Genomic DNA, 22,160 nt, shown 5'->3' with positions numbered 1-22,160 from the left:
AATACATGTGTAAGTCTGAACTATCAGTTAAATCAGTTCTTAGATTGTGCATTGCAGTCTAATGATCACACATAGCGTTAATATACAGAATAGTTAAGGGTATGGATTTGAATATTTAAATGAGGAAGTCTTAATCCTAAATGTGAGCTTTGAATTAAAATAAATCATTGCAATTAGTCATAATTACACATCATCTCTATTACTGCCTTCTCTTGCATTCTGACTGTAATCTTGACAATCACAAGAGAGATTATATCACACAAATGTGTCATTTAACCTTCTCTTATCCTAATAATATCAGGAGGTCTACAGTGATCTGCAAGAAACTAGAGGAACATCAGAGCTACCTTTTACTCCAAATCCTTAGAGACTGTTCTGCTGGGTTTGAAGTAGTATGTATGTACATACATGTTCCATGGAGTAATTACAGCTGCCTTGTGTTTTAAATCAACTCTGTGAAAAACAGAAGTTTAAACAGATGTAGGCGTGTAGATCTAGAACTTTGTAAGTAGCTATAATCATGACTCCTAATAAAACATCTTAGAATAAAGTCTTTTTAGGTCATACAAAGTATATCTGGTGCCATCTGCTGATAACAATTAAGAAATATTTGCCAGTGTTACTAAGCTCAGAGACCTAATACTTTTCTTACCCCAAAATATATTAAATTGCATTTAAAATTTGTATATGACTAATTACAAATTTCCCATGTGTAGTGAAACCTTTTACCACTGTGAACTTAAAATTACAGGTCTCTACATGTTTTCATTGTATACTTATATAATAATACAGACTTACAGCCATTGAACGTAAGTAATTAGACTTTATATAATACACTTCAAGTGTGTGTACCCTATCCTGATCACTCAGGAGTCTTATACTGATAAAGCATTATATAAAAGTTGCATTTACCCTTAAAAAGTCTATTTTCTTTAAAGAAATGTACAGTTTGTAAAAAGAAAATAGCATATGAAACCATATAACTCTTATTTTCTTTGAATATATCTAACATCTCTCTCATTTCTGTTCTATGTCCTTTGGAGAGCTGTGGGAAATTATTTCTAACTTAAAAATACTCCAAGTTACTTCTTAATACAATTATTACTTCATAATACAAGTTATGCATCCACAGCTTTATTCTATATTAGGAAGCAAAGTAGTGTTAATAGGAATGGATCAAGAGCAGCTTTCCAGTACCTCTGAGGAGGTTACTGAGAAGGCAGGGTCAAAATCATTCCAATGGTGCGTAGCAGGACAATGCAAGATTACAGACAAATTGAAATGAGAGGTTCTTTTTTACGTAAGGAAAAATGAGGACAGGCAAGTAGTGGAACAGGCTAATCAGAGAGGTTGTACAGTCTCCATCCATGGAAGTATTCAAGACCTAACTAGATAAAACCCAGAGCAACCTCATTTGATCTCGTAGTCAGCTCTGCTTTGATCAGGCAGTTTTATTAGAGACCTCCCAAGGTCCTTCCAACATGAATTACGATTTAATCACTTACACAATAGAACAGTTGATGTGATAGCAACACTATTTGCATTTATGGCAGTTAAGCTTAGACTAACTGTGTGGTCTAGCCCTGTAGATTGAATTTGCATTAGCAGCAAAAGCACTTCAGATGCACCCCTGGAGCACATCCTCCAGATAATATGCTCCGAGATACTTCCCTCCCACCCCAGGATTACCTTTTTAGAGTAAACTAACTTAAAATCTGTAAACTGTCAGTAGCTGTAGCAGTTGAATATGTGAGAAATTTTGCTGCATTTATTCTCCCATAGGGAGTATTTGGAAATTATTAGAAGAAAAAAAAAATTAAAGAAAATAATAGGAAAAAAAAAAAGTCTTTTGTTATTCCAACTAGGTCAAAAGATGACTTTGCTCCTAATGGAAGAAGTAGGCTTCTCCTGCAAGTGTCTAAAAGCGATTCATGGTTGGATATTACCAGTGTGAAGATTCTAAAATGGAATAGAAAGGCAATAGAAACTTGGCAGTTTTGTCTTGCAGTTTTATAATAATTGATGCTGGGGATGGTGATTAATAAGCAGAAATTTATTCCAGGGTGTTGTGTTTTCCACTTGATGGTAGCCATCCCCTGTGCTTTATGATCCTTTGCTTTTTAAGTGCACAGATCATACCAGGATGTAAAGTAACTGTCTTTCCCATTTCCACTGATGATCACTTCTTCAGAAATCTTCAAAGAAGTTTTTCTTGGGTGCATGCAACAAACTAATTTCTCTTTATAATCAGGGTTGTTCCAAACCAGATATCTGGTAGACTATTCAGTGTTGATGATGTTTCATATATTTCATTTTGTATTAGTTTATTGATTACTGTCTGCCAGATTTTTCTTTGCTTGTCTTTGGGTTTGTTTTTAACTACTGACCAATAGCTTAGCCTTTCATTGTCTAAAGCTATGATTCCCCTGTCATGCAGACACTTACTTTTGTTCTTAGATAATTCAGGTTTTTCAATTCCATCTCTTAACTTTCCTTGTTCTTTTGTTATTTTTTGCATCTACGTTAGCATTTTTTCACCTATTGCCTTACTGTTTCAGTATCTTTTGTTGAATTTTTTTCTTTCCTCGTAAGAGTGTCTCTAGGATGATAAAATTCCAGTTGAACATTTATTGGATTCATTATTTAGGAATTGGGAAATACCAATAAGCAAAGAATACCTGTGCCTGGGTGTTACATGATGGGGAGAGATATTTTTCTTTGTAGGTATCCTCCACCATTTAGAATTTTACCTCATATACCTCTCCTTTAAAAACTGCTATCAATTTTAGAAATTTTGGTAGAGATTGGTTGAAAGATTGTCAGAAGGTAGAGCTCCAACCATAAGCAGGCTTGTTTTGTTATGCCTTGGATAAGGTCTCTTGAAGCCAAGGTGTCTAGCGTATACTCAGTCTTTGAAGGTGTTGGAGCTTCACCTTATCTCATAAAGCATTACTGAAGGGCCAACCAAAAGGTATTGACAAGAAGCATCTGAACAGTCAGCTGCCCTCTTGTATGCTTTAGACAGCAGATCGCATATGTGCATGTTTGCAATTCCTTGCAATACTGTATTGGTGAAAATAAATTCTCAAAACGGAATGTATTTTGAATAAACATGCAACAAAAAAACCCTAAACTTCTATGCATTCATCCTAAACTTTAGCAGCATTCTTTGATATGTCTCAGTGGTCACTCTCTTGCTAGTAGATGGACAAAGCTTCATTGGCATAAAATGTTTGAGCAGATATGCTGTGTGATATTCCAAACTATCTATTAGGAAATTTGTACTTTACATGCAAACATCTGCCCAATCCAGTCGTTCAGTTTCTCTGCTTCCACAAAAACAAAACTCAGTTTATAGTCTCTCTTATCAGTTTCAGGCTAATTTAAGTATTCCAGTAACTGCCACCGTGTCCTTTGGCATTTCTTTCGGGCAATCAAGGCTGACCTAAAAGCTAATTCTTCTGTATCACATTCACACTTTAAATCTCTATCCCTTCTTGATGAAAGGTTTCACTCATTACCTATGAACTCAAGGATGGGCAGTGGTTAAAACACTGAAAAAGATACTTTTGTTTTGTGTGTGTGTGTGTAGAGTTAAAGGAAAGAAGGAAGAGTGGGATAGTGAAATGAGTACTACTACTGCCACTTTAAGGAAGAACATAGATCCTTGAGTATGGGCAATTGTACTTGTCTTGTGAAATGAAGTATTGCAGTCATCAATGCAGTATTGCATTGATGAGTAACACAGCCTACTCTGAGTTTCATAATTACATTGTTACTTATGCTGAGTAGTATATCTTTATTTTGTTGATCTTTCTGGTACTTCTATTTATATTAGGATTCTTTTTTCAGTGATTCACAAACTTAGTTTCAGCTGTGCTTGTTAATAAGAGGTTTAACTTTTTTCTAGCTGACAGATAACATTAAAATAAAGTCATAGGTATCTCATGTTTGATCCTTTTATTATTTTTCTGTTTTTAAAACAAAACACTTCTTTCTGTGGGACTGTTACATACACAAACAAAAAATAGGGTACATCCAGTTTAGAATAGGAAATAAAGCTTTTCTCACAAATGGTTTCATTGGTAGCACTTTGAATATGTCCTGGAAATGTCCTGGAAATATCCTGAAATTCCTGTAAGGTTTTACAATAAAAAATTTACAACTTTACTTTAGAATTCGATTGCTTGTATACTACAGTTTGTATGGGACATTTCAAGTAGCATCACATCAGTTTTGACATTGCAATCCTGAATCTACAATGGGGATTATAATGTAACATGTAGGTGAAACAAATTTTTTCTTTTTTTTTTTTTTTAAGATCAGCTCCTCAAAAGTCCAAATGTTTTATGTTATGAAAAGGACTAATCTATAGAACTGCACTTTAATTATTTTTCTTATAGTTGTTCTTTGAAAGTAACTTCTTTATGTATTAGTTCATAGCTTTATTTAAGTTTCACTATTTTTATTCAAAACTCCATTTTCAAAACTGAAAATGAACAGTCTGCAAATGAAAATTTGACTAATAAATACAGATTCTGACTCCCATACTTGCATTATTTATCTACCCACATGGTTTTACTTGCATGCTGTGACAGAGGGATAAGGTAAAAATTACTGGTATGTGCTAAACATGTTCTTCCAAGTGACCTCCAGTTAGGAATGCTCATAAGAAGAACTTCCTAGACATCTGAATGTGTTGATTACATGTGTACTTACTACTCACAATTATTGTGCTTATAGGATTTTCTTTATTTAAAGAAAAGTAATTAAATTTGGGTTTTTTAATACATCTGTTGCCTGTGGTGTTGTTTTTTTTTATTCCTAGATCTTCCTCAGAACTGTGATCCTAACATTCCCCTAGTTGCTCAGGAATTAATGAAAAAAATGATCCGTCAGTTTGCGATTGAGTACATTTCAAAAAGTAGCAAAATTCAAGAGAACAGAAATGGTTCATCGTTTGAACCAAGTCTCATATGTAAAAGTATCCAAATGAACCAAACGGAAAACTCCCTTCAGGAAGAACAGGATAGCCCTCTAGACCTCACTGTGAATCGAACTCAAGAACAGAATACTCAGCAAGGTAAATTTCTGTATCTGCTTATCTGTGTTTTGCTGTCATTTATTACCTTATGTCTTATTCTCTTAAAAAAAAAAAAGTCTGTGTCAAATATCTATAAGTTTTGTCTTTCCAAACTAGTAATCAGTATATAGGGAAAAAAAATTATGCTATGTGATTAAAATAAGGTTTAAGGAAAATTGGCATTGCATCAACGCTTAAAGGAAACTCATACATTTTCCTTTAAACACCAGGTAAAATGTTATAAGATAACTTTAAAATAAAAAACCCCACCACATTCTTTCTAGAAACATTTTTCATATTGCGTGTTAGCAGATAACACAGGCACTCATAAATGAGAATATTTAAGTGGCACTGGAATTTCTCAGCTTTAGAATACTGAATCTAAGTCAGCTCACCTGTGGTTGTCACAGGTAACAGTGGCTCAAGATTTTGTTGAAGAAGTGGCTCTTAGAACTGCCTTCTGAGAAAAGAGATACTGGGATTTCAGAGGGCAAAGGTCATTCTGTCTGTGTAAGCCCTTAGACACTTTGATTCTTTAAATACAGACTGGTTAGAATGGTGGAAAGAAGCTTAATTTAGGAGGAAATTTCCATACTTCGTGCCTTAATCATTTTAGAGCAGTGCAACTTTCTTAATTGAGAGTAAAGCTAGAAAAATAAAAATCTGTCTCACTACCATTTACAAAAAGGAAATAATTTCTTTGCCTCAAGGAATATTGCTATCCAAAACTGGTAGAATCACAAGAGTGTTTTGGACTTTGAACTTGATTTGGATTAGCAGCTGTTTTCAGGAAGGGTTGTAACTGTCATGTGTGACTGAAAGCAGTGGCAAAAGCAGCTTTTATCTTTTACAGATACAAGGGTGCACGTTAATCCAATGATATTGCAGACCAAAGGGGAAAGTTTACCTGTATGTCACATATCATAGTAAAAAAGTTAAGAGAAGGTAGAACTGCAGAACTAAGTTTTTCAAAAAAATAAAAAAAAATACACTGGTCAGAATGAAAGCAGATTTCATAAGTGTGTGCTTAATGATGCAGTCATTTAATTGACACATCCTTTTGAGGGGGGGAACTCTGATATGGATTTACCTTGCTAAACATGCCTATTCTAGCTTAAATTTTAAGCATCCTTTCTCTTTAACAGCAGAAGCCTTAAGAAATTGTGGAATTCCTGCTTTTATTCTGCATGGTCAGCAGAAACCAGTTCATGCCTGGGTTTAGCAAATACTTTGTGCAGATTAAATCCTGAGAAAATATCTGTTGTGCTTTGACATACCTCTGCTATGGATGAATTACAGATTTTAGAGATTTACAATTGGCCAGGTTGAAGTATGTTTCTTTTGCAAGGGCAATAAAAAGTACTTTCCTGATATCAGCACTATAGCCTGTTGCTTACTTCAGCAGCTGGTTATAAAGAACAAGTAGTTTAAAATGTCCATGAGGGAGCAAAGTCCCCAAAGACAGGTTCTGGTCCTCATTGAGCCCACATAAATCTAAGGAATGAAAGGGAAGTCAGCAGGGACAGGAAGAAAGTTCTGCTGCCAGCCTCAGCTATTTGAAAATCCATTGATCTTTTGTCGAAGAAAAATTTAGAGTGTCGAGAGGTTGAGGTATTTAAATCTTTTTTTATATCATTTGAATTTCTTATAATGAGGCTAAACAGCAAGTTTAGAAATGCGTGTCTTCAGCAAAGAATCTGGGGCTAAAGTAAGTGCTCAGCATGCATAGTTTACAATGTAAAACTTGTATACTGTGTAAGATACTGTAGATTCTCTGAACTTACACTGCCATGTTTGCTGGAGTGCTTTGCAGATGTTAAAGATAGTAGCCTTGCTGTGAAGTTGAGAGCTACTGAAATTAAAGGAAGTATTGAAACAAGACAGTAGCTGGAGAAAGGTTTCAAGCCATCTTATCTTATCTACCAGGGAAGTTGTATTGCACTTCCCATTTCCCATGAACATATCCCTTTTGAGCTTTCTAGCTTTCCACTGTAGTGGTAGCAACACAAGCAAATAAGATCAAGACAGGAAAAGTCAGCCTGTTCTTTTTATTTGCATTGTGTTCTAGGTGCAATGATTCATGAAAAGTTCTTTCAATTAGCTATTGTCAATGACTATGTATTATTTTTCTACCTACCCCTCACTTCTGTCCTTTTCCCGAAGAAAGCTTAGATATATTGAAGTGTTACATGCTTACAGTAGGGAATTGTAAATTTTTTTTAATTGTATTATTTTTAAAAATGCATTATTCTGTGTTTAACATAATAGTCAGTGTGGAGACTCACAAAAGCTGTAGCATGGTTCCCTTCTTAGTAGTGTCTTTTAATAGTTGTGCAACTCTCTTTATTATTTGCTATTTGTAATTCCTGTTACAATTTCCAAATGAAGTGGCAGTAGCAGAGGAGGAAGTTCAAATTTGTACATTGCTCTGATGGATCCTCAAAGTTGAAATCTTTTTAATTCAAATCCTGTGAAGCAGATAATGACCTAAATATAAATACTTCAGGTTCATTTTCTGTTTAGGCAGGTGCTTTGTATTTATAGTAGTCATCTTTAAAATGAATGATCTAAATAATAAAATAGTCTTGTTCCTTTACTGTGGCAATAATTCTTGGACTTAAGTTGAGAGGGAGGAACAAGGTTTATTTTCCAGATCACTAGAAGCATTCTTCTTTTTTGCACTGAGCAGATTTAAGCTAAGTGCTAGCTCAATACTGAAGAAAGATTCCACCACTGAAGATGTCTGGATGATCTTATCTTCATTTAAGAAAACTTCTTACTTTCCTCCAGTATCTGTGGGCCATCTCTGAAGTACTCCCAAAATATTCAGGTCTGACACTTCCAGAGCTGATACCCCTGTGTATTGGGTTTACATGGCAAGGTTTTGGTAGCTGGCAAGGGCTGTAGGGGTGGCATGTATCAGAAGAGGCCAGGGGCTGCCCTGTGCTAGGCACAGCCAGCTCTACAGCAGACCCACAACAGGCAAAAGTGGAGCACATCATTGAGGTTTGTGGTGCCTCTGTGGAAACATATTTTAAAAAGAACAAAAATTCTGGACAGGCAGAGGAGTGAGAAACAGCAGGGCGAACAACAAGGTCGGGGAAGGAGGTGCTCCAGGCACCAGAGCAGGTCTTTTCCTGCAGCACATAGAGAGGACCACAGTGGAGCAGGTATTCCCATGCAGTTCATCGAAGAGACCACTCTGGAGCAGATATTCACACTGCAACCCATGGAAGACCCCACATTGGAGCAGCTGGATACTTCCTGTAGTAACTGTGGCCTGTGGAGAAGCCACAATGGAGCAGGGGAAAAGTGTGAGGAGGAAGGAGTTGTAGAGAGGACTTGTACTGACCATAACCCCCATTCCCAATCCTGCCTGCCCACCTGGAGATGGGGACAGGTAGAGGAGTTGGAAGTGAAGTTGAGCCTGGGAAAATGTGTGGTGGGGGGGTCCTTTAATTTTTGTCTTTTTCTTATTATGCAAATCTATTTTAATTTGCAATAAATTAAATTTTCCCCAAGTCTGTTTTGCCTGTGATGGTAATTGGTAAGTGATCTCCCTGTATTTATCTTGATGACCTCTTTCATCTTTTCTCCCCTTCTCTGTGTTGAGGAGGGGGAGTGAGAGAAGGGCTGGGTGGGGTACTAGCTACTGGTCAAGGTCAACCCATTGCACCCCTGGTACTGAATCATTCAGTACTGAGTATTTAAGCACTGGCATCCAGGTATGTCCAGCTGGCACCTGACTGATGGCAGAGTCCCAAATTATGCTCTGCTTCTACATGTGGAATTGTGCTAACTTAGCAGGGTGGTTTAATTCCTGTGCACCTTGCTGGTAACTAATCAGGCAATTACTTCACTGTCAGTCAATTAGAAGCAACTGTCTCCGGAAATACCTGTGTCTTGCTCTTTTTTCTTTTTTTTTTCTAATCCATTAACTCTAAGACTGCCCAAGCCTTGAAAAGAATACTCTGCATAGCAAAAGAAAATTTGTTTTACGTGCACTGCATCTAACAAAAATAGGGTGGTATTGTGTATTTTTGCAATATGATTTGTCTTCCAAACTAAGCCAATGAAAAAGCAGCATCCGTGCAGAATAAAACATTGAGTGAGGAACAGTCTTGGAATATCCTGCAGCAACTTACTATTTTCTTGTGCAGTCATGATGCCAAGCTCTTTGGGGAGTGTTCCCAGCAGCAGCCAACTTTGATGCAGAGGTTTCTTTCCCTTGATAGATACGGGAGAGTTGATCACTCTCAAGCTGCTAAGCAAAGTGATTTGCAAGAGGCAGAAGTATAAACTGTACAAATAAATAATCTGTTTAGCCACACAAGCTTATTCTTGTTGCTGTATCTTCTAGGAAGAAACATAGCAGAAAAATGCAAGAGAATTTGCATAATTTCCTTGTTTCATTGATCCATCATAGATTGGAAGACATCAGAAGGTAGCTGGCAATGTGTGACGTTTTGCTGCATGAACTTTTTACAGCTATCCCGTAGCTTAGTCATTGTTGTTGACTGTTATTGAAGAAGTAAGAAAAATAAGGATAACCAAGTCAAAAATTCTGTTTAAATGATTTAAAATAGCATTTTATTATCCAGTTTAACAGTGTGCATGTGATTTCACCAAAATTTGTAGCAAAATAAAGACTTCTGAATAATGGACCAGAATTTGGAAACAACTCAATTTTTGAGAAGTGTTTTCATATCTCTTGAAAATCCACACTGAAGTTGTTACAGCAACTGGGATTACATCATGTGTGGCCTCTTGATTGCTACATTCAGGGCTACTGAAAGAATTCCAAACATTACTGAGAATGACCTTTTATTTTCATAATATACTGTTCTTACCATACGTATTGGGCAAAAAACTATGCTTTTTGAAGGTACGTATATTATGTTCCCAAACATGAATTGTATGAGCGGTAAACCTATTCAGGAAACTGTTTAATACTTCTGTATTAAAAGGTCCTCCTAAAAAGATAAATTTTTGAGGGGAGTAGGTGTTTATGTCTTCCTTGTCTGCCGTGGTGGCTAACAGCCAAGCACCTTGTCAGATGCTTGTTTGCTTGCGCCCCTCTCAGTGGTACAGGGGAGAAAATGGGAAGAACAGGAAGGAGAGCTCACGAGTTGAGATAAGGATGTGGTCATTGCTTACTGCTTGCCATCATGGGCAAAACAGACTCTGCTTGGGGAAAATTAACTTAAGTTATTGCCTTTTAAAATAAATATTTAATTATTAATTCAGGTAGTGGAAACAAAAAGACACATTACAATACCACCTTTCCTCCCCCCTTTCCCCGGCTCAGCTTCACTCCACCTTCCCTTGTGACTGCCACCACCCCTGTGGTGTAAGGGAAATGGGTATGGGGTGTCAACAGTCTGTACGTAATGGTTTCTTTCTGCCATTTTCCTCTGCCATTGGGTTTCCCTCTGCTGTTTTCTCATTCTTTTTGTTCCCTTTTTCTCTCTCTCTATCTGGCACTTTTTGCCCTTTCTGAAGTATGTTTTCCCAGAAGCTCTGCCCAAAAGGCTGCTGGGGTCAGCTGTGCCCAGCAGTGGGTCTGTTGGAACTGGCTTGAACTGTGTCCAGCACAGGACAGCCCCTCGCCTCTCCTCACAGGTGCTGCCAAGCCCTTGCCATGGACACCTAAAATACAGCCATATACTTTTTATCTGGCAGTTTTTCATTTTACAAAACAGCACATTGGGTCAGCAAAAAGGGGCTAGTCAAAGCAGTAGTTAAGTAGCTAAAAGGCTTTTGCATTCTTACTGACAGTTCTCTGAAAATATTTTTCCATGGGCAGCAGCACAGAAAAGAGCCAGCAAAAGGCAAGGCATCATGGGGAAGGGTGTTGAAGACAAGACAGTTTCATTTTATTGCTATGAAAAACCTTATCAAGGTTTACCACAGTATGATGGATAAGGTAAAGGGAGAGTTGTTAGTTACTAAATCTCACAATATTAGAACTAGGCAGGGCTTGCCGAAACTTCTTAGAAGAGAAAAACAGATAACAGCAGCTTTTGCACAGCAGTTTGTGAACAGCAGGAAGTGCTGTGATAGGAGGTTGTGGAGATGGACAGCATCACTGGGTTCAAAAAAGGCCTTAGGCAACTTCCCAGCTAACAGAATCAAAGCCAGAAATTAAAGCTGGAGTAGGCAGGGATGAACCTCTGAGGTCCCTAATCCAATGCTAGCAGCTACTGAGAAAGCAGGAAAGGAATGAGCTGCAGGTAGTGGCCAGGCTGATGTGCTCTCCTGTGGTAGGAGTGGAGTTTTTCCCACAACTGGAGACTGGGTAGAGAAGGTTGTCTGGCTTAAAAAGGTAGTTCATAATAGCTAGTGAGAGGGTTCCTGAAACCCAATAAAAAACAGAGAAGTTTGCTAGAATCAGTACAGAAATACCAATTGTAGGAACTCAAGGCTGACTCATACAGTTTCTGTTACTTGCTCTTCCCCCTCTTTCTCTAACATCACTAGTCTGGAGGAGTTTCAAGTGATTGTGGTCCTGATTATTTTGAAGATGACCTTTGATTACACTTAGTTATATCTTCATATTGCTGCACCTGATGATCTGGTGCTGAGAAGCAAAGGCCAGAGGTTGAGCCATTTCTTTGAAGATCAAAATCATTTAATTTTCAGAGAAATAACTTCCTTAGAAGACCATGAGCAGCAGACCTGAAAAACTTCTAATAATTTTTTTTCTGTATTATCCAGTGTTACCTAGTATTGTTTATGAAGACTGTTGTCTTAGTAGTCATGGCTTCAGCTGAAGAATGGGAGTAATTCCATGTCTTTAATTAAAACCGCCTCATAGAATGGGTTTTCTGTTCCTGATGTTGTTCAGTTCCTGTCTAGAATTCTTGCCTAAATACCCGTTTTGAGTGATTTGATAGAAAATAGAAAGTTCTGGTTCAGTTTAAAAAAAAAACTATTCCTACCTTGCAAGTAACAGGTTTTCAAGTTTCATTATCCACCTGTAGGATGCTTTTTTGCAAACTTTTTGGTCCTGTACCTGATGAACCAAGGTGAACGTCTCTACTGTGTATATATACGTACATGCATTTTATTAGGGAGCATTTCATTATGTCTTGAAGCTTTATAGCAAATGCTTTCACTTTCCTACTAATTGTAGGTGCTCCTTCATTATAATTGATACTGCTACAAAGCAGGAAGAGCTACCAAAACCAGGAGCTACTGTGTATTTTTAATGAATCTTTTTGACTTGTCAGCCCTTTCTGCATCAGTTTTGGGGGTTTTGTGGTGGTGTGGGGTTTTTTTTGTTTGTTTGCTTGCTTTTTAATTGGAGCAAAATCACTGAATAAAAGCCTGGTTTGTGGTGATTTTATCTGGTATCTTGTACATATATCAAATTTCTTGCATGGTTCTCTTTCACTCTTTTCACTGAGGATCATCTTCCCATAAAGCATTGTCTTCAGGGAGGTGTCATATACTTAATGAATATATTTGCTGTGTTGGAGAAACCAGCTGTCTTGAACCAAAAATGACTCTTCAGTTCTTTTTACCTTTTGGAGGATGAAAATGTATCTAATTTTTTGTTTCAGGGGCCTGCATTTTTCAGTACTGTGTTCTTTTTAGTCATTTTTCAACTTATTGGTGGCCTTGTATTGTCAAAGCCAGTTCTGAAAGATTGGAAATGAAAATTGCTTTGGTTAGATTTCATTATGGAATCTTGCAAGAGGCTTTGAGTTTTGGTTGTTAGGTTTGGGGTTTTTTTCCTAAAAATCTAGTTAGCTTCAATTTTTTTGTAGATTGAATAGAGATAGACGATTACCCCTTCATAACTTGATGAGTTGTGAACTTTGAAGTTTTTTTCCAGTGAGTTTGTCCAGTGATCTCTTCTAAACCTTTTTATCATAGTGCCTGTGTATATCAATTCAAGATGGAGAAACTGTTGTGAAAGGGAACACACAAACACTTAAGAAAGGGAGATGTATGACTGACAGAACACAACAGATGAAATCTGTCTGTTACACAGGACTCAGGCACATTGTGAGCTTAGGGATTTGGGATGTTTTACAGCTGGGTAGGCCAAATAGTCCCTGTAGAATATTTCTGTAGTGTTTTTAACTGGCTGTTCCTTCTGGAATATGACTGCATCAGAAGAGTTGATTAACATTAACTAGTCCTTCCTTTAACTTTCTTAGAGTTAAGGAAGACTTTGAAAGGAACATAATCAGGAGGAAAGGAGCATCTTTGACAAGTGGCAAGTTTATAAATATTTTTCCCTTATGCTCACTTACGATGCTACTTTTTGTCTCTGCTCTTCTTCAAATAATACATAGTTGAGGAAAAACACTAAAAATTTGTTAAAACCAGTCCAAAACAAATAGCTGCATTTATACACAAAATTAATACACAAAACTGTATTTCTGTGCAGTATCAGGATAAAGGAGAGTTACCCTAACAATTTTTTTGACTTCTTATTCCAAGTGTTGGCATTTGGACTATTCAGCCAATGCATCATGTCTGCATCTGAGGCTGTGGGAAAATATATACAGTTAATTGATGTTTTAGAAATAATATGCAGTAACATGAAAATGACACTAATGTAAAAAGGGCTAGCATAAGGTTGCTTGTAGAGTTGAGTGTTGAGCTACATGTTGAAACTCCAAGTTAGATTCACAGAGCTCAGGCACACAAAACAGCCCAAGTTTGAAACAGTGATCAAGGAAGAAAGGTATAAAATTAAATACATTTAGGGGATTTATATATAGTTTAAATGTGATTTAAAAAAAAACAAAAAAAAACCAAACAAAACTAAAAGGTCTATTTCAGGTGCTAATCAGTTTCTTTAATTTTCACTGTTTTTAAATGTTGGTTTTTAAAAAAATGCATTTTTCTATTTCAATACTTTATGAACTTCAACAGCCAACTATGAATCTTAAATTTAACATTTGCCAGTGACTTAACAGAGTGGACTCCCACCCCAGTTTAGGTCTTTCAATTTCTCTGGTTTCATTATTACATACATGTGGGGGCAGCAGGGGGAATACGTATAAGCAAACTATTAGAACCGTTAATGACATAGGTCTCGTCTGCTTAAAACTCTATAATGAGCTCAAGCTCTCTTCCCAGTTACTGGGGTCTCATCCAGTAACCTAGTCTGGTCTCATAGCTGACCCTGCTCTGAGCAGGAGGTTGGTCTAGAGACCTCCTGAGATCACTAGTAGCCTGAATTATCCTGTAAACCTATGATTTAGTTATGTCAATTTTAACTTAAGTATCAGGCTTGTTTGTTTACAGTATGTAAATATGAGTATGTGAATAATAATATCAAGTGTATTGCTTTGGTTGCATTGAAAGTAAACAGTGCAAAATATATGCATATGTGATTTTTAGGAAAGCAGCCACATGTTTTTGTTCCAGACAGACTCTTCTTTTAAATTTTGTTATTTCTGAATGGTTTTTTTTTTCTTAATTTTAAAAAGTTTTGTTACAAATCAAATATATAAAACCATTTGCTGACGGCTGACACTGTTAAAGGAATAAGATGTCAGAAATTTTACATGGTAAAGTAACTGCTTAAAAATTGTGCCATAGGTACAAACATTTGCTAACAAAATTTTTGAGATCATCCTTAAACAACTCCTGTCATCACTGCTCGTTCTTTGCAGGGGATGGAGTGCTAGATCTCTCTACAAAGAAAAGCGCAAGGTTGGAAGAACCAAAATATGATCCATTGTGTTCTGAAAACTCAGTGTCTGGGTAAGCAACGTTTAGGACTCTCTTTGGCTTATGTAAAAAAGATAATCCAGGTTTCTCTTCTGTGAAGTCAGGTTTTATGTTCATAACATATTTGTATATACTGACACACACATGTGGTTCCTATTTTGCTTTCAGAAGAATTTTTGTCACTCATAAGTGTGTGTCTACGTATATATCATATGTTTCATTTGTCTTTTTCCTTTTTTTCTGTTTAAAGAAAAGTTATCAGAACAATCACCAAACTTTAGTTCATGTTACTAAAAATGAACTGAAAATTGATTACATAACACATTAAAAGTAATAGGATAGTAGAAGAAAATGTAAATATATTCTTTCGGAGTTTATTTAGGAAACTTCAATTTTGGACAAAAATGACCACGTTAATATTTAGATTTAAAATATTCTTCAACTAACATGAACAAGTTAAATGACTATTATCTATAACATTCCTTAATAAGAGAGAGAGAAAGCAAGCGCGCGAGAGAGAGCTCTTAATCATCATGCTTATACTTACATCATGGTTCTGACTATGGTGTGTGGTGGCAAATGGTTAAATTTCTTTATTCAGCAAGAAAAATGTTATTGGATCTGCTGAAAGCTACCACAAAACTAGTGAAACGCATTGTTTTGTTGGATTTTTTTATGATCTTGGCATCGTCCCATCCACTAGCCATAGCAGGACCCTTTTTGTCACCTGTACGTCTTACCAAATAACTTATTACAAATAGGACTATGATAGCAGTATTTGTTGAATGATGTAAAATTGCATTTTATTAATTTGCTGATATGAAAAAGTTTTAAAATGAGTATGACTTTGTAATTAGAGAGCTGTAAATAGTGGCTAGAAGTTTTTAAAACTGTGTTTTAATTTGCCAAAATGGACTTGATTGTTAACTACAGCACTTTATCTTATTGTTGTAGAAAGCCTAGTTTTGTGTAAGTCTGGGATGTTTGTGTGTAGTTACGTACTTATTGCTGCAAATTTTCTATGAGGGGGTTGACTCTTTTATTACTTGTTTAGCGGTAACGTCACGTTTCTACTAACAAAAACTCCTTCAGGATTTGGGTATTTAATGGAACGTTAATTGTATAATTAAATTTATAACAGTGTTGCTCTGCAAGCATGTGAACAAGGGAATATAGCAAGCACATGAGAATATTATCAAATACTGAGCTAGGATATAAAGTTCTTGGAAGGGCTGCTGTAGAAGCCACCGTATGATTTTTGACGCACTGTCCTACCAGAACTGTAACATTTTGCTAGGATAATCATTTAACTACCACATCTCAAAGGCTTAAAAGTATCAGAAGCAGTGATGTTACCGAAGCAAGGAGTATAATAAAGGAGTGGACCCTTCCCTTCCATAGCTGTGTGAGAGTCTCTCATACATCAGTTTACCATCGTTTCATTCCATCCATCCAGGAGACTACACAGACACAGAGAGGACTATGTGGAAAGAAGTGCTGAGTTTGCAGATGGTTTGCTCTCAAAAGCTTTGAAAGACATTCAGTCTGGAGCACTGGACATAAATAAAGCAGGCATACTTTATGGCATACCTCAAAAAACTTTACTTCTCCACTTAGAAGCCTTACCAGCAGGAAAGCCTGCACCTTTTAAAAACAAAACTCGAGATTTCAATGATAGTTATTCATTTAAAGACAGTAAAGAAACTTGTGCAGTCCTACAAAAAGTAGCCTTGTGGGCAAGAGCTCAAGCAGAGCGCACAGAAAAAAGTAAACTCAGTCTACTTGAAACCTCAGAATTAAAATTCCCAACAGCTTCCAGTTACCTCCACCAGTTAACTCTACAGAGAATGGTCACTCAATTTAAAGAAAAAAGTGAAAATCTACAATATGAAACTTCAAGTCCTACTGTACAATTAAAAATTCCTCAGCTAAGAATAAGTTCTGTATCCAAACCACAGTCTGATACTGCTGGTCTTCTGGATGTTATGTACCACGTTTCTAAAACCTCCTCAGTCTTAGAAGGATCAGCGCTTCAAAAATTGAAAAATATACTCCCTAAACAGAACAAAATTGAATGTTCTGGACCTGTAACTCACTCAAGTGTTGACTCCTACTTTCTGCATGGGGACCTCTCTCCTTTGTGTCTTAATGCTAAGAATGGGACAGTAGATGGAACCTCAGAAAATACAGAAGATAGTTTGGATCGTAAAGATAATAAGCAACCAAGAAAAAAACGTGGCCGCTATCGGCAGTATGATCATGAAATAATGGAAGAAGCAATTGCAATGGTAATGAGTGGGAAAATGAGTGTTTCCAAAGCACAAGGAATTTATGGGGTACCTCACAGCACTTTAGAATATAAAGTAAAAGAGAGATCTGGAACATTGAAGACTCCGCCGAAGAAGAAACTCCGATTACCAGATACTGGCTTATTTAATATGACAGATTCAGGGACTGGCAGCTGCAAAAATAGTAGCAAGCCTGTGTAGAATAATAGTTAGCAAATTGTTTTGTGTGTGTGTATGTATGTCTGTATACACACACAGTGTGAGAAATACATATGCTCACTCTGACAGAAAACGTGAAATTATACAGTTCAAAAACCACATACATGCCTTTTGAAAAATAGTTTTATTCAGGGTTTTCACTGTGGACAGAATTATAGAGTTGCTCACTTAATTCTGATAGTGTGTATTTAATATAATCCTTGTATAAATAGGTGAAAAGATTCAGGTTTTATTTAGTAGTCAATAGCATAAAGATGTTTTGGAAAACAAGTATTTGTCATGTGAAGCATAATTTTTAATTGGTGAAGAACCACTCTACCCATTCAATAATCCATCTTATTATGGAAATACACAACCAAGGGTTAGCAGACTTTTATACTTCACAGAATACTTGCAATAAATTGTAAGTAACTCAGATTATACAAAGCAAGGGATTTTTTAAAAAAGCTAATTCCTTACAAGGAAGTGGATTTGTGAAGTATTAGTAGGATATAGTACATTCTGTGAAAGAAAAAAAGTTCATCGTTACTTAAGTATCCAATACAAGTAAGAAAAACATTTCATTACTAAAATGTGTGTTTAGCAGGCATAAACTGCATTTTTTATCATTTTAAGAAAATTTTGTTGTTGGTTTAGAAAGAAATTGGTGTTTACAAAGTGTACACTTATGAAACCTGAGAAATTACTGTAGTTATAGAATTATTAAATATGAAATAAGATGGAATACTAAGAGCATAAAATAATTTAACATAATTTTCCTTTTTAGTTTGACAAATAAGGTAACTTGTAAGGTTTAAAAAGAAAGTTGGAATGCAACTTAGAGCATGTTCATAATGTGCACAGAATGAGCTTGAGAATGGTTTGGGTTTGTTTGGGTTTTTTTGTTTAAATGTGCTGGTTAGTTGATGTTATGACTACTTAAAATTTATTTAAGGATTGTGTCACACTCCTATTGAAAAACCTCACTGTAACTGTAATGTATTTGCTGCTGTGACATTTCAAAACATTTTCAGTTTATCAAAATGAATACCAAGTTACATTATCATTTTGCTAATAACCAAATTTGCAGTTCAGGGTCTTGATAGAAATACAAATATTAAACAGTGAAGCTGTTTTGAACTTTCAGTAATATAAATTCTTTATAAATTTGGTAGTTAGAAGTTAGGCAGTTCACTTTAAATACGTAACTTTTAATAGAATTTAAGGGAGACCAATTACCTTCATTTTGCAGTTTTTACATGAATTTCAAAGTATTCACATTGGACTTGATATCATACTTAATTTTTTTGTGTAATATCACAAAGTATATGTCTACATATGAAGAATGGGGGCTTGCTTCATACATTCAATACTGAACATCAATGCCCTTTTCCTCTCAAAATGTAATTTTTTCTGTATGCATCTAATTTGGCATAGAAAAAGACTTTTCTCCAACTTTTATGCATTTGGTGCACATGCATACATTTTTTTCCCCACTTAAATTTGCATGTGTATAGGTTAATTATATAAATGAAATGGGACATTAGATACATATGGGCCACATCAGGTAATTTGATTTATAAACTTGCCATTAAATTCAGTGGAGAGCATACTGCAATGTCGATGGCAAAATCTAGCCCATATTTATTTAACGCTACTGAAAAATAACAACTTCCATTTTAAAACAGAATAATGCTTTGAAACTGCACAACCAGTGTCTCAGTTCTTTGGTCTCTCAGATCTATACTGAATCTTCTTCAGTGATTAAGGTTTACTTGCATATTACAGAATGAATCCTTTTCTTAAGCAGAACTGTACCTGATAACAAGGAGGTCACAAAACAGCAGACGTCAGGGTCATCTTTTATTTTAAAAGAATTAAGCCATATTTTGTGAGGGACGGAAGGATTAATTTGTGAATATATCCTCACAGAAAAATGAAGTTGAAAAAACCTTAAATGTTTCAAGATCTGTCTTTATACAGTTTTACTTGCAAAAATTTGGGACTTCAATACATTGCCTAATATTTGTACCATACTGATGTTTTCTACTTCTCAGACAATGTTATAAATTTGAGTCAGAAGTTTATATTGAAGGCAAGTTACAGTACTCTTTTTTATATCATTTAAAAGATGACCTGACCAAAAAATTAACAGGATTCATAAAATCAGGGATCATTTTACTATTGACTTAACAGTACTCAGTAGTTTTGTATGTAATATTATAATTAATTTTCAACATTTTAGTACTTGTATTTATTTTTTGGTCAGAAATAGTATATTAAAATATTTTTTGATAGTTTATAGATGATACTCAACCTGTAAGTGTTTAAAGGAACAGAATTATTTGTTTCTAATTATTAGGCTAACCTTTGATTACACAACTAAGGAAAGGCAGGGAAATGTGTAAATTCTCCTTCCCCAATCCCTATGTATTCCATTAAATGTCATTTAAATTACACATTTTGAACTGTTTTATAAATTCAGTTACCAGTCACTACTTAGTAATTGACAATTTCTGAAAATTCCTGTTTCAGCAGAATTTTAAATGAAGGCGAAAGCAAGCCCTACATGCTTTCTACTTATTTGAATGTTTCTCAAGTATTTTATATTAAAAAACAGTGCCTCTGTTTTTAGAACTACTGCTCAGTAAAGCTGTTTAAACCATTTCTGGTAGCTAATGACAATTTTATATTAAATTGTATATTAACTTTAGTGAGACTGATTTTTTTAGTTGTTTACAGTACAAATACTTGTATTTGTTTTTTAATTGCAGTATTTCCATTGTCGCAGTAATTTAGTAAAACTCTGTGGCTGCCTTGATTTTTGACAGATTTTTGTTAACAACTGATTTTTAGGCAATTAGTTATATTTATGCATAAATCAATTGCACTATAATTCATGAATTATTTATTACAATATTTTCTAATGAATTCCATGTATTTGTCTTGTGTTGTAAATGTACTGTAATTCTGTTTCTTCTTTGTGTTGTTATATTCCTAAATCTGATTGTATGAATTTAATTGTTTAGTTAACGTGTTTCTACGTTGTAATTTGTAGTAAAGCACTTCAATGCTTTTGCACATAAATTTACAACACTGATGTGTGATTGATTTGCTCATTCAGTAAAAAAAAAAAGAAAGAAACGAAAGCCTGTACACTGACTCATTTGACTTACTCCTGAGGCACAAGTTTATTAGCAGTGACATAAGATCAAGAACTGTACAAACTAAGCACATAATGACTAATTTACTGTGATAATTTTATATATCAGAAATAGTAGCTTTAAGAAAGGATGATTTCTCAGAATTGACGCATTATTCATAAATGAGAAGAAATTCAGAAAACTAATTTTATAACAATTACATCCTTTAGTTTGCAGCTAAAAATTATCTATTATATATTACAGATAATATATAGCTTTTTTTGAGGGATTTATTTACTAAGTAAAGTCAAAACCCAAACATTTCTATAAGACAAAACTTCTATAATCGTTCTCTGCTGTTCATATGAGTACTTGAAAGTATGTTCTGTTCTCAGTTTTGTTCCTGTTCCTGGTCTGCAAAGAAGTTGCTAGATTGATTTATCTTGTCTGTGGCTGAGACAACAGAGGATAGAATGCTAGGGAAGGACATCTTTTAGGAGTCCTCTGATAGAGCTCTTTCCTGATAGTTTTTTGGATTTGTGGAGGAGGCAAAGGTTTACTTTTTTTATACATAAAATAATAAGCTGAAAGGCTAGTATTTAACCTTATCATGTCTCTGCCTTTGTGCCAGTTTTGGACTCCAGTCAATCCCCGCTCCATGGTATTAACTGCCCCTGCCCTCCAGCAGGGAAATAATGTCATTCCATGCTTAACTTCTGTCTTCAGAGATATTGTGCACAAAAGGTAGTGGGGGAGCAGTGCGTACTGATCCTCTCGCCTTTCAACCCCTCTATTTCCTAACCCCTCTCGCCCTCTTTTTTTGTAGGAAGTGTAAGACTGTTCTATGAAGGGAGTATGCAATTATGAAAGTGATAGCTCTTCCTTCTATGAAATTATTGTGTAAGCCTTTTATCTTGAGGATAGTCTAAACTACTGTGTGACAACACAAATTTAAAGGGCCATAGGAAGGAATTACAGGAAATTGAAATATAATTCCATAATTTTATTGAAAGGCTATTAAAAAATAGTTTGTTTAAATATATGGACAGCTCTACAGAGAGACCCTTGAAAGAAAATGTGTTGCTTTAATCTTTGTTTGCATAATAAGCTCTGTTCCCAAATGGCGACCAAGTAAAGGGTTGATGTGTTTTCACAAACTTGGAAGATCATTTGGAATGTGGTACTATTACAATAGGCTAGATGAAGTTAAGTTGTCTGTTAGCTTTAGAAACTAACACATGCCTAAAGGAAAGGAGATTATAGACGTTAAACAAGGGCAGATAACCAGGAAAGAAATCATATTAGAAGGATATCCAGTATGTCTGTGATAACCAGGATATTATTACTTTATGCAACAGGTTGATCTCCACATAGCAAATTCAAAGCAGTTTGGGGGCCTTTGGAAATTTTGGTTACTGACTTTGAGAAGGCTTTAGGGCTCTGGAAGTTTCTTCCACCAGTGAGCATATTTTAAATAGCAGTTACGGATAGAGGTCCTCTACAATTAAAGCTCTCCAGTGAAACTCCATTAGACATACCTTGCAAGTCTAGACAGACAGAAAGATACCTGTCTAGAGATTTGGTCTAAAAAGACTGTACTATAGCCATCTTTTTAGCAAATTCTACGTAACACACTTACTGTGATTTACAAGCAAAATACTGAAGACTGAGTGCCATGTTCATTTTTTTTTCTATCTGGCCTTTCAGAACATTATTTAATTAAAGTCATGGTGGGGAGGGCAATTAGTTTTT

The 22,160-nt window shown here is 35.6% G+C and overlaps 1 protein-coding gene across 8 annotated transcripts in view; it reads left to right on the top strand.

Annotated features, from left to right (window-relative positions):
* The window catches only part of LCORL (ligand dependent nuclear receptor corepressor like), a 100,130-nt gene that overhangs the window by 42,620 nt on the left and 35,350 nt on the right, over positions 1-22,160 (top strand). For 6 of the 8 annotated variants that reach the window (XM_075023683.1, XM_075023719.1, XM_075023665.1 and 3 more), the window contains exons 5-6: positions 4,829-5,083; positions 14,722-14,812. In XM_075023683.1, the coding sequence (XP_074879784.1) occupies positions 4,829-5,083; positions 14,722-14,812 (346 nt within the window). Of the gene's footprint in view, positions 1-4,828; positions 5,084-14,721; positions 14,813-16,235; positions 20,406-22,160 lie in introns of those variants that run through there. The other 2 variants (XM_075023711.1, XM_075023730.1) reach the window with 2 other exon arrangements.

The sequence above is a fragment of the Buteo buteo genome, chromosome 1, assembly GCF_964188355.1.
Source record: "Buteo buteo chromosome 1, bButBut1.hap1.1, whole genome shotgun sequence".
In the NCBI taxonomy this organism is placed as follows: Eukaryota; Metazoa; Chordata; class Aves; order Accipitriformes; family Accipitridae; genus Buteo; species Buteo buteo.
Note: the sequence above shows the minus strand (reverse complement) of the source record. Positions and strands in the feature narration are given on the sequence as shown.